This window comes from Phalangium opilio, unplaced genomic scaffold, assembly GCF_054372755.1.
Source record: "Phalangium opilio isolate 3A_F unplaced genomic scaffold, DU_Popi_V2 ptg000352l_1, whole genome shotgun sequence".
NCBI lineage: Eukaryota > Metazoa > Arthropoda > Arachnida > Opiliones > Phalangiidae > Phalangium > Phalangium opilio.
The window spans coordinates 2705994-2723573 of NW_028324228.1; the positions used below are offsets into that span (position 1 = coordinate 2705994).

The window sequence follows — 17580 nt, forward strand, 5'->3', positions numbered from 1 at the left end:
GCTTGAGAAATTTTCAAGTTTGCAACAAAAAAGGTTTTTCAACGGTTACAATTTGTTGAGAAGACCGTTATTCGATAAAATATGACTAAGAGTAAATTATTTTGCTCGGACTAATAAAATAATGTCGTTTACTTAAGAAAAAGGAACAACTTTTGTCCCATGTGGTTTCTTTTAGTAGGTTTCTCTCCTTTCATTTACTGGAAAAATATTATATAGCCATAACCATAAACAAAGGTTAGGGTAAAGATTCCATAAAAAGAAAAACTTCACAGTACTGTAAAATGACAGTTTTAATTCTTTTCTGCGGAATTAATACAAAAACCACTTCATTCTAAACGATATTTTATGATATAAAATTTTGCAGTCATCCGTGCTTGCAGTGTATGTGCATAAATCCATATAACTATGAATATACAGCTGCGTTACGCTGTCTAACCTCTCGATAAGGTTTGGGCGGAGCTTAGCGAAAGGAGACATCAGTTACGTGTCTGCTAGTGTTAGGTGCGGGAGAAGGAAGGGGAATCCGAGGGTGTGCAAATTCGAAACGTCACTTCCTCTTGTTGTGTGATTGGCTATTAGAGCCACGCAAAACGCGTCAAAGCCACCACCCAAACCAAATCGACATGATAGAAGGGGCTGTAAATTCATAGTTATATAGATTCATGGTATGGGTCATCAGAGCCGTCGTAAAACACGCAGTCAGATCCAAATCTTCCACATTGTAAACGGTACGTGACTCTCCGCACTTGCCCACCAATCTTCATAACCTAACACTATAATACATCGTTATCTGAATCGGCACTCTTATGTTCCTCAACATCTCCATTAATATCCTCTCCCTTTTCTCTATCGTCTGATTCTTCAACGTCTACAATTTGGTCCCCATCGGTTGTACCCTGAACAACATTTGCTTGACCTACAATTTTTCGTACGTCAACATCGTTTTTCTCTCTTGCCTCAATGTCGATTCCTCCACCACAATCATTGGCTGCTTGACATCATTAGTTTCTTCAACGTCAGGGATACAAGAATCAGGGACGTACCGCCTCAGTTCATCCAAATCCGGTTTGCCAACTAGAACCTTTCGCCAGAGGTAATCGAGTAAGTACTGACAATCAGATTGACAAACTTCCCCATTATTAGTTGGAACTGAACAGACTTCCGAGACAAAAGTTGTAACGACTATGCATTTTTCATTGCCGTGGCAATAGGGTTCGAGAAAGTTGTATAATGCATCTTTAGTTTCCTCCGCTTTGTCCAGTGTTTGATCGTTGTCTTTTATTAAGGACTCTTCGTAGGCGCGAGAAACACCGAGGCTTAACTTTATCACTAGAAATGGTAGGACCAGCTTCATGGCTGACCGCGGCGTTTTATATCCTAAACCTAATGCGAAAGAGCAATATGTTTTCAAAAAATAATTATGCCTAAACGAAATAAACTATTTGATGGGTTTCGGAAATTTATGCTTAGTTAAACATTTCATTCAAAGATAAAATTCGGGCTGAGTTATTGAACAATTTATTTTCAAATAGACCTAGCGAATATTACGAGTTAGCTATTTTATACTTTTTTATATCTTATCTCTGAAATTTAAATGGAAGCTCAAATTTTACAAGTTCAAATTATTTAGTCTTTCAATGACTTTAAATAAACGTATCATTTAATGACGCTTTGCGAAACTACTGATCCAAGGAGTACAGATGTATTAACCCGCTCTATTAGAAGAAAAATATTAGAAGAAAATTATAAAGGCTATTCCCTAGACTCCAAATGAACTATATAAAACATTTGGTGCTTAATTTAAAGGTGATCTAGATTATATTGGCATCTTTGGCCAAATCGTAGAACATTGATTCATTCTTCAAGAGAGCGTCTGGAGAGTCGAATTCGACAATTCGGCCCTGATCGAGAACCATCACCCTATGAAGAGTTAAACGACGTCAAATTAGCCAATCATTTTAAGCCTGTTTAATATATAGGTATACGAACTTGTCATACTCCAAAATAGTGTTTATTCTGTGTGCGATGGTGATGATGGTAGAGTTGGCGAATCCCTTCCTGACGGTCTCTTGAATGAGATCGTCGGTGTCCATGTCGACCGAGGCTGTCGCTTCGTCCAAGATCAGTATCTTGGTGTTCCTCAACAAGGCACGAGCCAAGCAGACCAACTGACGCTGTCCGACGCTCAGGTTGCTACCTCCTTCGGCCACGGGGTGATCCAGTCCCTGCTCGAGTGACGCCACGAAGGACTTCAGGTGCGAATGTTCGAGGGCAGCCCAAAGTCGCTGGTCATCTTCTTGTCCAAATGGATCCAGGTTGAGTCTGAGCGTGCCCGAGAAGAGGACGGGCTCTTGAGGGATGATGGTCAACCGCGATCTCAAATCGGACAAGCCCAATCCCTCCACTGCCACTCCGTCGACCACGATCTGACCGCGAACCCTCTCGATGAGACGAAAGAGCGCCAGGGTAAGCGACGACTTTCCTGCTCCTGTCCGCCCCACTACACCCACCTTCTCTCCGGCCTCGATCCTGACATCGATGTCCTTCAAGACGAAATCCAATCCTTCTCGGTATCTGGTGCTGTAGTCATGGAATATGATTTGTCCTCGTTGAGGCCAGTCAGCAGGTGGTTGAGATTCTGGTTTCTCCCACTCAGCCTCGGACTCCAAACGACAGTATTCGTCAACTCTTTCTATGGAGATGATATTTGATTCCAAACCCGTAGTGGCAGTGATAAAGATTTTCAGCAATTGCAGGAGCTGTGATTTCAAAATCATAAATTGTACTTATTTTGTAGAAAATAAATACTTGTTCCTTGCGAGAGAAAAGTCCACTCAATACCTTTTCAAAATACAGGGAAATTCTTAATACCAATTAAATATGAGAATATTATAGCTCTTATATATAAGACCTCATAACGGCTTAATGTAAGGATAACAGAAGTGTATAAATTAAAACAGAAGTCTTGATCAATTAAGGGGATAGGGTGTCTGGTCATACACGTTTCCCGAATTTTCTACCCCATACACGTCTAGTGTGGTACCTCTTCGTGACGTCATCGTCACTGAGAGACGTTGAAAAGCATGTCAATGGCAAATAAATGTTTTCTTGGAATCGTACCAGAATGGTGGACAGGTACCTAACCTAAAATTACATCGTCGCTAAACTTGATTACAGTGATATTTTGCTTGGTTTTGATATATCAACTCTCCCATTCAAAACCAAGCGTACAATTGCATCCGAGTTGCTCTTTGTTAAGTCAGTAACCTTTTTGCATCATCGCGCTTTAGCGACGTTTCCCTACACCACTAGTATCAAGTTTTAAACGGCAGCGCTTACCCGATCGGCATTAGCCAAGATCAATCCTACAAAATCAGCTGACAGAGTCCCTTTGCTCAAAATTATGAAAATTGCGGTGCAAAACATCAAGCAATTGCCCAAGATATTGTAACGTACTGTCAGCCATCTGGAAAGAAATTGCATTTTATTGAATGTGAGAATTGAGTAGTGACTTTGAACGCCCGCTTTGCTTAGCATCCACAGCGCTTTTCAAACCAAAGGTAAAAATGTAGTCTCTCCAAATACGAAAAAGAGCCAATTGAAACCAGGGATTAACGACGTAATTATTTATGTAAATGATATACCTTTGAGCCATATTCATCATGTAGTTAGCAGCAGTGCATTCGTCGATCAGTTTCAGGAAGTGTCCTTCGAAGTTGTGTCCAGCGTCACACGCCCTGATGACAGTGCTGCCAGCCACTGATCCTCCCACATGCGAAAACAAAAAGGAATTTCTCACGCTTGTTATCCGCTTGAATTGACGATTGCTCGACATCAAAAAACGCTGCCAAAGTTATGGAATAAATCGTCAGTTTCAATGCGATAGTATGAAGCAATCCCCCACAGAAGTGGGAGGACAACATTTTGCAATAAATTGTTATAGTGCCAAAACCCTTTAAGCGGTTCAATAATTCAAAGATTAATTTCCCGGGGGAAGTGCTGGGTGGAAAAGTCCTAGTTAGTCGTAGTGCAAAGACCTCTTTTTGTTATTTTTTTTGGGTAGAAGCGCTCCAATCTTTGACCTGCAACCAACTACCGGGATTTTAAAGATTACCCCTCACTCTCTAAGAATTCCGTGTTTAACCACGACAATTAACAGTTTAGAGTGATACTGAAAAAACTTATGACACTAGACTGAAATCGAGTTCCTATACCTGAAGTAAAAGGTATCCAACGACAACAACAATGCACGGAATTATGAATAATGGTAAATATACTGCAATTCCTAAGGGGTAAACAACTAAATATGTCAATCCCCAACTGGTTAGATCTATCGTTAAAGGTAATTGCTGGTCAAGGGCGTCGATATCTTGGGAGAAACGATTGAGTATCCTTCCAACAGGGGTTGTGTCGAAGAAGGACATGGGAGAACGAGATACACTGTCGAGCATTTTCCCATGCAAACAGTTTGCCGCTCGAAGACAGCAAAAGTAGTTCATGATTGTAGCAATAAATGATAAAATGGATTGGCTTAGACCAAGAACTACTATGACTGCTATACGGGTTGCCTTTATGTCTGGGTTTGCTTCAAAATCTTCCATGGAGTCCGCGCACCACAGAGATAGCCAGTACATTGACACGAAATTAAGAACTATAGCACTGATGGTTGATACTTCGAAGATCGCATACCATGTTGTACCGTAGGCTTTAAAATATTGTTTGTATTGTGATATGGATACCTGCAAATGCGCAATAACATTATCACGATGAGTGGAGAAAGTTTGTTCTCAAGAAGAAAAGTCAAAACTCCTCTCGCATATTATAGAGCACATACGTTTCCTTTTTTGAGTGTTTCTTTAGTCAAGAGTTTTCCCTCATCTTCACGTGCGACTTTTCCTTGGGATGCAAGATGAGATCTCTCAGCTTTGATATTTAACGTACTACAAAAATTTCAATTATATCAAAATTCACAAATGATCAAAGCATGTTCAACCACGGAGTCTGCATCTTAAGATGGGCAGAAGCGAGACAGTTTGTAGCCCTAGCGAACCGATCGCAGTTTGAGGTGTAATTCAAGCTCAATATAGAAAAAAACGCTCTTCTTTACAGTATTTACGAAAGGTATTTCCGTGAGCGCTTCAATAACCTGTTTGAAAGCCGTGTAAGCCTTTTCTCAGTGGCTAAAATTCCCTGTCGGTGGTCGCGATTCGTAGCTTTGACAGAAAAATGTGGTGGTCACCTACCTAGTCCCGTATTTCACCTCTGTAATTTGATATAGTAAGGTACCGACCTTGGGCTACTCCCAGACAGTCGCTCGAGCTGATCGAGACGCGGAGAGAGACAAATTACACAGTGAAAGGCTATCCCTTACCACTCCACCTGCAAGGCCGCCTCCATGGTTCAACTTGAAAGAATCACTTCAAAATTTTAAAGCAAGTGTTGTCTCTACAAACAGTTCACGCCAAATAGCGGTTGTTCACAAAGTAATTACCTTGGTTATGACTTACACTCGGTTTTCACTGGGCGAATTTCTTTCCGGAAAAAAATTCGCAAAAAAAGCGAAAAAGGTAAAAACCGCCATGGAAATTTTTATCCTGTGTGGTCGGTTTCCACTGGATGAAACCGTGGCGGAAATAAATATTTGATAAGCCCCGTGTCCGAACTGAGCGATTGAACTCATTCGATTTCCTTCATATTAACATCTTTGTATCTTAAATTTCTTTTATCCCAAAGATAAAGGATACTTCCTTTCTCTTCCACCAAAATTTTCGAATCTATCCATTTTAATATTTAAATAACATCACGGTTCTCTAATCAAATGATGGTAAACAGGTTAAGCCTCGATTAAACACCGCAAATTTCAAAATGGTGGCTCCCTAGTAAACACGCGCTCAGTGTTAACTACGTGAATAGCATACCCTCAATGATTGTTTTGTGCCTACGGAAAAAAAACGCGGCTCGGGAAAATTCGCAATAATAGAAATAGGACCCGCAACGCAAAATCGCGAAATTCGCTAAAAAAAGGAAAAACATTTCCTTTTCCGCAAAATATTGCGAAAAACGCCCAGTGAAAACCGAGTGTTACAGCTTTTCCTCTTTTTACCTCTCCGAGTGACGTATGTCACGGAGAGGTTCTAATTTCGACGTGTCTGTGTGTCTGTGTGTCTGTCTGTTGTTACACCCACGTGACCGCGTTCGCAGTTTGCAAATCGGAGCAAACGTTTTCTCAATTTCCGGAAATTTCGGAAATTGTATTACACTTACAGGCTATTACTCCATTGCCTGTCTAACATCACCAGCCTCTGGTCTTTGTCCATCCCACATGGACACCAGTCTGTACACACTGGCTTCTAATCACAATCATCTGCTGCTCTTTGTCCATCCCACATGGACACCAGTCTGTACACACTGGCTTCTAATCACCACCCTCTTGTGGTCTTTGTACATCCCACATTTACACCAGTCTGTACACACTGGCTTCTAATCACCACCATCTTCTGGTCTTTGTCCATCCCACATGGACACCAGTCTGTACACCTGGCATCTAATGAGATCCCCACCATCTTCTAGTCTTTGTCCATCCCACATGGACACCAGTCTGTACACACTGGTTTCTACACACCACCATCTACTGGTCATTGTTTTTGTCCATCCCACATGGACACCAGTCTGCACACCTGGCTTCTACTCCATCATCATCATTAAGGTTAAAACATACGCGGCGATCGGCCAGGGTTACGAGAAACGTCCGGCCTCCCTAAGGTGGGGCTTCCACCAAAGGTTCACGCAATTGCGCTGTTCTTATCCATAGCTGCGATTCGAAACCCTTACATACTACCTATTTTAGTAAGGCGAAGCAACCGGCGTATGCTTCATTTCAAACGCCAATATTAGTCAAGTCTCTCAAGAATGTTTAATTGTTCTTTTTTAAAACGATGTAACGTTCAATAAGGCGAATAACTAACGAAGAAAATATTAAATATTAATTATATTTATTTTAATATTTAAGATAATCTTGTTTTTATATTTAAGATAATCTTGTTTTTATATTTAAGATAATCTTGTTTTTATATTTAAGATAATCTTGTTTTTATATTTAAGATAATTTCTTTTCTCAATTCAAAATTTATACGGAAAGAGTTATAAAGCAGTCTATTTTTTTGTCTGTGTGTGTCTGTCCGTTGTCACACTAGTGCGCCGAGTTAGCAGTTCGCTTTGTTTTGATGTGTTAAGAAATCCTACAGAACCTTAATATTCACTTTTTCCATAATATAAATTGAATATGTGGAAATCCTTTTCGTAATTACGATGCATTTTGTACTTTTGTAGCTTTAAAGCTCTGTTTCATTTTGATATTCCAAGGATGTTTTTTAATATTATTATTTGAAATGGCTGTTTATATATATTACTTAAGCTATACTACATCTGTATATAGAATAATCCTTGTTTTAGTTATTTCAAGCAGAAAGCTAAGGCCTGGATTCTGTCGGGTAAATCAAGTTTGATCCGCAATAGGCTTGGTAAACCACAGAGTAAATAATTGAGACCTGAGGTGGAGTAAACTTTGGGTTTTGATTATCGTGTCTGTAAAGAAGGGACATTATCGGTTCAGAGTGAGCCGAAAGTTAAATACACGTTTAAATAATCAGATATAGATTTTATAATAGAAGAAAGCATCATGGTAGCATTAGATCAGTGAAAGGGCTAATCGTTATCGGGTTAGTGGTATGCATCAGAGAATAAAATTTAACATAGAACTTATATATTCTTTGTAAATAATGATTTGAAACCTAGGATTAGCGGATGATTATATATTTTACAATGTAGAGAAAACTATTCAATGACTTAAGCCTCGTTAGACAAAACAAAGGGAAAAATGTTACTCTAGTATTTCGATATTGAGTCGCATACTAGTCTTTTCCCCGACTCGGAGAGGTAATATTTTGGTTTTCCCAACTTGTCTACTTTGAACTAGCGGTAAAAGGTGCAGACATTGTTCGAAATTTACTCACGACGGTTCTTCTTTATTCTCATAGCTCACGTGTTGCTCGAGATAATCTCTGGCCATTCCCTGACGATTCATGATTTCGTCATAGGTTCCCCTATCGATGATTCGTCCGTTGATCATGAACAAGATCTCGTCCACTTCTCGGATGAAGCTCAAGTTGTGCGTCACCAAAACTCTCGTCTGCAAGAGATTTAATTGCTACTTGTCAAGCGAGCAAAAAACTACCAAACAGCAGCTTTCAAAAACGAGAGACTCAGAAGGTTTTATTTGCGACCACTTACAACATCAATATAATTTGATCACTTTTCGAGCCACTGTTATTGAAGTTGCACGGATTTAAATCAAAATCTATACGGCTTAGATTAATATGTTTATACCTTAAGTTTATATGTTCCATAAATATGGCACTACATATACTATGCAATGCTACAGACTTACTGAGAGCTAGTTTCAGAACGACAAGCGAGAATTGACTACACTCGGCAACTTTTGCAGTCCATCTTCCTAAACTAAGCCTTTGATAGCGCCTCACCTGAATCCATGACGTTTCATCTACGTCAATTCATGGCAAGCTCTCAATAAATAGTCAAAAACTAATGGAAATTCTAAGAGAGCGGTAGCTCTCTTAGATAAGACTTCATACTGCTTTTAATGTATAAGGGTCGTTTTTTGATTGGATATAACCTTTTTCCAATTATGTTTACTGTTTTGAAAAAATTCCACAAAACTACAATCCGGGCCCTTAATATGTGGTTAAATTTTCAAAGAAATCCTTACAATAGTTTTTCTTATAGAAAATAAAGTTGCTAAGGGTGGTTTTCATTTGCATAAAATTATTCAGTCATTTTGGCAAAAATGGGGAAATTTGACCATAGGAATAACATGGGAAATGTTTGCTGAGATAGCGAAAGTTTCTCGACCATTTTTTGAAGACCATATCTTCGATACGTCTGAAAAAGGTTTTTTATTGATACAATACGTCGTCCTCCCTGCCTATGCTCGAGCTTAAGGCAAATTATTTAACTTTTCATATAAAAGAAGGGGTTAACTAGGTCTAATTTTATTTTATTTTCGTAAGTTCAACGTTATTATAATTTAATACAAAATAATTTCAACTTTGGATTTAGCCGATAATTTAAAAATTTACTATTTCATTAGGCCTCGGTCAAAAGTTCAAGACAGATGATTGTAGACTAGAGACCAATTGGCCGTGTTGCGTTCGATTTAAGGTGTTTCACCTGGTGCCATCGGCCAACGACAGCCGCTAATCAGAACTAATTAGGTAATTTGTTTAAATTAAATCAATTTTTGTTGTTTAAAGTAGATTAATGCGTAGTTTACGCACAAGGGTTCGTTCCCTGGTTTCTCGATTGGCGCCATCAGCCAACGATAACCGCTATGAAGATAAGTTTTTGTTTAAATTGCTGGTAAAATAAATTTTATTTATTCATTTAAATCGGTTAAGGTACAGAAAGTCAAAAACGACTTATGGCGACCACCGTTAATGAGAAGAATATAAAGAAATGACATATTGTACAATAGATCAAGAATATTAACATATACATTTAGGAATATAACATTAAAAATAAAGGTTAATATTGTTACTTAAGAGATTTCTATTGGTTAGGGTAATAAGGGAGGCGATTCCAATGGTCAATGATTGACTGCGTGAAGTGGTTTCGACGCAAGATAGTTTTAGTGCGAGGTTTTGCCAACTTTTTAGAATGACCACGGGTGGCGGAAACTGATGTGAATTGAAAGAAGGCATCAACATTTAAATCGAGGGTGTTGTTGAAAAACTCGTGTAGGAGGCACAGATCGTTTATACGATGCCGAATTTCAACACTGTCTATTCTTAAGGTATTGAGACGTTTAGGTACCGGCATTTTATCCAATTGTTGTGTAAGTTTAGTAAATTGATTTTGAACTTTTTGAAGCATTGTATGGCAATCGACAGAGCTAGGGGCCCATATGGTAGAAGCAGTCCAAATTTGGTAGAACAAGAGCATTATATAGGGTACGGATGAGTTTAGGGGAGTGTTTCACAAAATTTCGGCGTACGAAGCCAGTGATAGAATAAATTTTTTTGACAATGTTTTTAGTGTGAGCATTAAACTTGAGATCAGGCTCCATCGTTATTCCGAGATCCCGCTCTGTTATACTTTGGTGTAGAGGCTGATCGTAGAGGTAGTATGTGTAACGAGGATACCACGAGTAACACGCGATAGCTTCGTATCATTAGCAAATAGCAAAACTTGGGCGTACTTCACGACATTAGGGGTGAATTTATCAAAATATTAAATAGAAGTGGGCCGAGAACGGAACCTTGTGGGACGCCTTGTTAAACTTTGGACCATGGAGAATGCACTCCATTAAGGACGACACGTTGGGTACGATTTGAGAGATAGTCTCGAAGCCAATGAAATGCCTTTCCTGATATATGAGCATCAATTAGGGAAGTTAGTAATCGTTCATGGGGAATAGTCAAATGCTTTGGTTAGGTCAAGATATAGAACATCCACCGAAGAGCCCTCGTCTAGCCAAGTTGTCCACTGGTTAGTTGCTAGTAGGAGATTAGTTGTGCAAGAGCGTTTGGATAAAAATCCGTGCTGGGCCTTGGTAAAGACGTTGAGGCTATTGAGGTGGGCAAGAACCTGTCTATGCACTAATAATTCACTTAATTTGGCAACTTGGTTAATGGAGCTGATGGGACGATAATTAGATGGGTTAGTTCTAGAACCTTTTTTGTGGATGGGCGTGACATTGGCTTGTTTCCATTGATCAGGCAAAACTCCAGAGTTAAACGAATGCAAGATGATAGTATGTAAGGCATGAGAGAGTTGTATTTCTAAGTTTTTTAATATAAATGGGTGCAAATCATCTGATCCAGGCGATTTGTTAGAATTAAGATTTTTTAAAAGTGATTAGACATCTGATTGGGATAGACCTGAAGTTGATTGTGGGTAATTTGTTAGAGTAGAGTGTTTGGTTGAGTGGTTGGCAACAGTTGTAGTGAAGTAGGTGTTTAGTAACGTGGCATTTTTGAGTGGTGTTATATATATAGCATAGGTACCATCATGCTTCTGTAAATGTAGGATTGGAAAATGTGATTTTCGATTCTTATTGACGTGAGCATAAAAGGCTTTGGGGTTATGGGTTATTTGCTTCATAAGGATATTGTGTTGGCGACGTTTCAGATTTCGAACATGGTTCGTATATGCATTTCGCCAGTGGCGTCGCCATTGGTTTTTGGAGGCGCTTGAACCCCCTGAAAATTCTCTGAAGCCTCTCCTAAAATTTCTTAAAAGCGCCCCCTTATATTTACCGAAAGCCTCTCCTAATTATTCAGTTGGGCTGAATTGAAAGTGAAATACACTACACTATTCATACAAACACTATTTCATATTTATATCATCTAGAGCGTATGTATACAGTCGTAACAGACTATTTTCATGATTTTTCTATAGCATAGTTATACCTACACCGTCCCAAGCACTGAGGGCAGCATCACCCCCCTTTGGGCCCTTTCTCCTCAATCGCCTGCCTTCCGAAGCAAGGTCTAAAAAATAGCTCCTCCCGTCCTCTACCCACTAAAGTACCAAGGATCTCTGAATCGAATAATTGAAACTTTGCCATTAACTGCCCCCCCCTCAATTAAGCACGCCCACTAGTCACACTCGAGTTTAGTCTGATATAGTAAATGTCGAGTTATATTCAAACATTTTAACGGTAAAAAAATTCATTTGTGTGATGCGAAAGTTTTTGTGATAAAACACGCGTTCAGTCCTTAATTACTTTTCCTTATTTTATTACTCTAATATTGGCCTTATAGACAAGAGGGTGTCATGATAAAAGTGACGTGTTTTGAAAAATGGGAAACAATACTTTAGGCAGGGCTTAAGACCTTTCAATTTCGAGAATCTGGCGACGCCACTGCATTTCTAACTTTCCGATAATGTTCAAATTTGGCCGCCGTGTCACTGGAATAGGCATGTAAACGTTTAGTTATCAAATAAGAATTCCAAGCTTTTGATTTGAATTTTTTAGATTCTTTTGTGTAACAGGAGGCACCAGGTAACGGAGTAAGAAGCGGCCAGTTTATCTTTAATTGAAGACTCCCAATATGAGTAACGTGTAATTCAACTTGTCATTATGTTTAAGTAGAGCTGATACTAAATGAAGAGTGTCTGAGTGGTTATCAAATGATGGGGAATGGTAGAAACACATCAGAAATTGGGAAAGATAGGTGGATAGCTAAGTAGTCGAGTCCATCATATGTACAAGACAGAAGGTTTGGGAGATATTCAGTAGGATCAAGGGCCCGAGATGGATATTATCTTGAAGCATTAAGGCAACTCCACCACCCTTAGAGACGGGACGGTCGCAATGATAGGTCATATAACCTGGTGAGTTTGGTTCGTGTAGAGGAATATCTTCAGACAACCACGCTTCAGTAATGGCCACTAGCAATGGTTTGTGATCGGTGAGGGAGAGCTGAAGATCTAATAGTTTTATAGGACCGTTGAGACTACGTGCATTAGTAAGTAAACCAATTTGATGGGAGGACACAGAATATTCATTCTATATTACATTTTGGTATTAACAGTTTTCGCGTGAAAAATATGACGTCGACTTGCTGTTTTACGAGGAACACATTGTAGAGGAAACGTAAATCACGAAACACGTAAATGGACACCGGCAAATGGTGGGCTGTGTATTTATTTCACCAGGAGCTCATATTGAGTTTCACTATTGAGCTTTTCAGTATTAAAACGTATAGTAATTAATAAAAATTGTCTTTGTAGACAAAGGCGGGAGAAAGTAAGAGATAAGTGTAGAAAATGAAATGCCTGAAGTAACAGATATTAAATTTTCACTTTTGAACACATGATTATAAGATTTACTCCCATTTAACCCAAACCGTTTCTCCCAATTCCCATATCTCCCAATCCCATTTGATCCAACACTATGTCTTTTCCCCCAAATTCTTTTGTCCCAATTCAGCATAAAACATATGTTAATAAGTTCAATGAGAATTTTTTGTTTTATTAACAATGATATGTTTTACATATTCAGTAGAAGAATGTTTAAGAAAAGGTGGCAGCTAACTATTAGGAGAATATTTTGGGAAAGGTGGCAGCTAACTATTAGGAGAATATTTTGGGAAAGGTGGCAGCTAATTAGTTGGAGAATGTTTTGGAAAAGGTGGCAGCTAATTAATAGGAGAATATTTAGAAAAAGGTGGCAACTAATTAATAGGACAATATTTTGGAAAAGGTGGCAACTATTTAATATGAGAATATTTTGGAAAAGGTGGCAACGAATTAAAGGAACCATTGTTTTGGAAAAGGTGGCAACGAATTAAAGGAACCATTGTTTTGGAAAAGGTGGCAGCTAACTATTAGGAAAATATTTTGGAAAAGGTGGCAGCTAACTATTAGGAAAGTATTTTGGAAAAGGTGGCAGCTAATTAGTAGGAGAATTTATTTATTTATTTATTCATTGGAGGGATAGGGTTGCAAAGCCAAATTGACTTATGTGCAACCCCCCAAAAGCATTAAGGTACATCAAATGAACCGAAAAATATTAAATTCAGGCGTTGTTTAATGTTTTGGAACAGGTGGCAGCTAATTAATAGGAGAATATTTAGGAAAAGGTGGCAACTAATTAATAGGAGAATATTTTGGAAAAGGTGGCAGTTAACTAATTAATAGGAGAATATTTTGGAAAAGGTGGCAACTAATTAATAGGAGAATATTTTGGAAAAGGTGGCAACTAATTAATAGGAGAATATTTTGGAAAAGGTGGCAACTAATTAATAGGAGAGTATTTTGGAAAAGGTGGCAACAAATTAATAGGAGAGTATTTTAGAAAAGGTGGCAACTAATTAATAGGAGAATATTTTGGAAAAGGTGGCAAGTAATTAATAGGAGAATATTTTGGAAAAGGTGGCAAGTAAATAATAGGAGATTATTTTGGAAAAGGTGGCAAGTAAATAATAGGAGAATATTTTGGAAAAGGTGGCAAGTAATTAATAGGAGAATATTTTGGAAAAGGTGGCAAGTAATTAATAGGAGAATATTTTGGAAAAGGTGGCAACTAATTAATAGAAGAATATTTTGGAAAAGGTGGCAAATAATTATTGGAACCATTGTTTTGGAAATGGTGGCAGCTAACTATTAGGAGAATATTTTGGAAAACGTAGCAGCTAATTAGTAGGAGAATGTTTTGGAAAAAGTGGCAGCTAATTAATAGCATAATAACCTAACCTAACCTAACGTTTTGAAAGCAACCCTTTGCGGCATAAAATATTAGGCGAAACCATTCGATTGGGAGAAATGAGAATTGAATAGTTTGGGATAAAAATTCCGATTGGGAAATATAAGATTGGGAGAACTGGGAATCGGAAAGTTTGGGATAAAAATGTATTTTGGGAAACACAGAATTGGGAGAAATGGGACCATACCGATTATAAAACATCAATTATTTTAAAAAAATCTTAACTTAGTTTTTTTCACCAAAATGACTTTAGTAAAAAATTTTTAATATGACACTTATATATCATTTTAAAAATAATACGCGTTTTCCATTTTTTCTCTCAAATATTCCTATAAGGACAATAAATTGGACAGAAAAACGTTAATAGCTGATAAAGTAAAAACCGTATCAAAACAAGAAGTGTTCGTTAATTTCAAAGTTTTCGAAGTTTCAAAAATTGACGTAATGTATAGCTCTCTAAAGATCACGATCAATCTACAGATCTTTTCGACACTAATATCAACATCACAATAAAACTGCCTATGTTACTTTCCGCTTCGCAATATTTCTCATTTAAAAATATAAAAATTAAACTCGTAAATCTCAATTTTTTCAGATATGCAAGTATTTGAACCTTTTTAAAGACCATGTCAGCCTTTCCTCCCTGGTAAAACGTAGTATCAAGCTAGTATCCTTTAAAAAATTCTTGAAGAAGCCTTTTTCTAGAGCTAATATTGGGAGCAAAATACTAGGGTAAATAATGTTAAAAAACTTTTCCGCATATGAAATTTTGATAAAAAAAACTAAGATAAGAATTTTTTCAAATAATTTATGTTTTATAATCATGTGTTCAAAAGTGAAAATTTAATATCTGTACTTCAGGCATTTCATTTTCTACACTTATCTCTTACTTTTTCCCGTCTTTGTCTACAAAGACAATTTTTATTAATATCTGTTACTTCAGTCTTAATATTAATTAAAATAGTTTAGAAACCTTAGGATAGAAAACGTTTTAGGGCGTTGCACTTACATTAGTTAAAGCTTTTGAACTGACCAAGCATCTATTACATAACTTCAAACCTCACTGTTTGACTTGACAATCAACGTCCAGTCAAACTAAAATTGCTTTCCCGTCATTTCACTTGCAAATCACAGAGCAAGCCATTACATAACTTCAAACCTCACTGTTTGACTTGACAATCAACGTCCAGTCAAACTAAAATTGCTTTCCCGTCATTTCACTTGCAAATCACAGAGCAAGCGGTAGTTACACCACAAAAAGATTAAGTAGACCCAGAAGTAATATAAGAAACCTCCCTACGGGAGGGAAGTATACAAGGCGCCATAGCCATAACGTTAAAACACGCGATACATCCTCGAAACGCCAAATACCATATTCAGACACTATTGCTCATGGACAAGGTACGGTAGTCCTTCGATATGGTCGTTGGAAAAGGAAAGAGGAAAAAGCGCTTCAAACTAGTGTAGTCTGCTTAGCCGTCTGTCGTAAGAAACGGATGATTCCTGATTTTACTAATAAATATTCACATACGGTAAAATCTAGTTTGAAGATGATGAAAATTATGAATACAAGAATAAAATTTCGAGATAGATAATAACACCATTTTAAAATCTATCTATGTATAGTGTTAGTCATGTACCTTGGCTAGGTAAGGATTTAATTAAAATTTTATGCAAAGACCTATGAAAATCCTATAATCTAGTCACTGCCTGTCTATTAATGATTTATTATCATCAAAATCTAAAAATACTGCATGAATTATTTCATTGAAAAAGTTTAAAATTACAATGAGTTTGTGAAATTGACGAACTTAAGCAGCCGACGCAATCACTTAAGCAGCGACGCAATCGCTTAAGCAGCCGACGCAATCGCTTAAGCAGCCGACGCAAACGCGAGATCAGAGAATGTATTCCTACGCTCTACGCGGCGCGGCCCTATTTTTTAAACGTTGTTTACGGCCGTATAAGTGCGCGGGGATATTCGCGGTACGAGGATGTATCGCAAAAAATTCGCCTTTGTATACTTTCCTCCCGAAGGTAGGTTTCTTATATTACTTTTGGTAGACCTGAGCATTCCATAGATCTGAGCACCAACAGATGTCAAAGAATTGTGCACCAACACAAGTCATATGCTTATCGGCAGTCTAGCTTAATTACCCGCCATCGGTAATCTAGCTTAATTACCCGCCATCGGTAATCTAGCTTAATTACCCGCCACCGGTAATCTAGCTTAATTACCCGCCATCGGTAATCTAGCTTAATTACCCGCCATCGGTAATCTAGCTTAATTACCCGCCATCGGTAATCTAGCTTAATTACCCGCCATCGGTAATCTAGCTTAATTACCCGCCATCGGTAATCTAGCTTAATTACCCGCCACCGGTAATCTAGCTTAATTACCCGCCACCGGTAATCTAGCTTAATTACCCGCCACCGGTAATCTAGCTTAATTACCTGTAATCGTTAATGTAGCTTAATAACCTGTAATCGTTAATGTAGCCTAATTACCTGTAATCGTTAATGTAGCTTAATTACCTGTAATCGTTAATGTAGTTTAATTACCTGTAATCGTTAACCTAGCTTAATTACCTGTAACATAAGAAAATAATATATAGCTCCCTATAAGTCTGAAACTCTCCATTTAAGCCATGTAAACAGCATTTTCTTCCATTGAAATTTGTAGAAAGTTTCTAATGCCACCTATTAAGAGTTTTTGGCGTTAAAAAGATGAAATATTTGTTTAAAATAGTTAAAGGTCTAGAAGTTATTATTATGATAATTATAACTGATTAAGTAGACGTCATTATCATAATAAATTAATAGATGGCGCGAGATTTTGACGAGCGAGGCTAGCGCCTACACTGGTACGAGGCAAGGTGTATCTTGAGTCTCTACGGGCGCGGCTATATTTCTCCGGCCCATCGTGCCTTTCGCGGAAACCTTAGGTGGCGGCGGTGGTTTCGCCCCCTTTTTACTCGTAGTACCGAAACTTCTCTCACGGGGCGTACAAGCGTATGCGCGCCAAATTTGGGAGCAAATGCTGTAGGATGAAAATGTATTACGTTTCATACTTATAGGGAGCTATATATTATTTTCTTATGCCTGTAATCGTTAGTCTAGCTTAATTACCTAAAATCATTTAGTTTTTGCAACGAAAGAGAGTAAAATCAGATAAAAGTCCGCGGTAAAACAGCGTATGTACAAGAGTGGCTTTCTCCTCGGCTTTATCCACGGTAAAACGTCGTAAGTCCAACAGTATGACATATTGGGTGCAACAACGTAAGTCAAAGCAT

General features: G+C 38.0%; 1 protein-coding gene across 2 annotated transcripts in view; it reads right to left on the reverse strand.

Annotated features, from left to right (window-relative positions):
* Positions 1–1502: 1502 nt before the first annotated feature.
* Positions 1503–17580, reverse strand: part of LOC149602858 (ATP-binding cassette sub-family C member 3-like) — a 37246-nt gene continuing 21168 nt past the window's right edge. The window contains exons 15-21 of one of the 2 annotated variants that reach the window (XM_089860335.1): positions 8013–8188; positions 4835–4940; positions 4215–4739; positions 3645–3844; positions 3340–3466; positions 1999–2759; positions 1503–1920 (exon numbers count right to left, since the gene is read on the reverse strand). In XM_089860335.1, coding sequence (XP_089716461.1) covers positions 1812–1920; positions 1999–2759; positions 3340–3466; positions 3645–3844; positions 4215–4739; positions 4835–4940; positions 8013–8188 — 2004 coding nt within the window. In that variant the 3' untranslated portion in view covers positions 1503–1811. Of the gene's footprint in view, positions 1921–1989; positions 2760–3339; positions 3467–3644; positions 3845–4214; positions 4740–4834; positions 4941–8012; positions 8189–17580 lie in introns of both variants that reach the window. The other variant, XM_089860334.1, reaches the window with a different exon arrangement.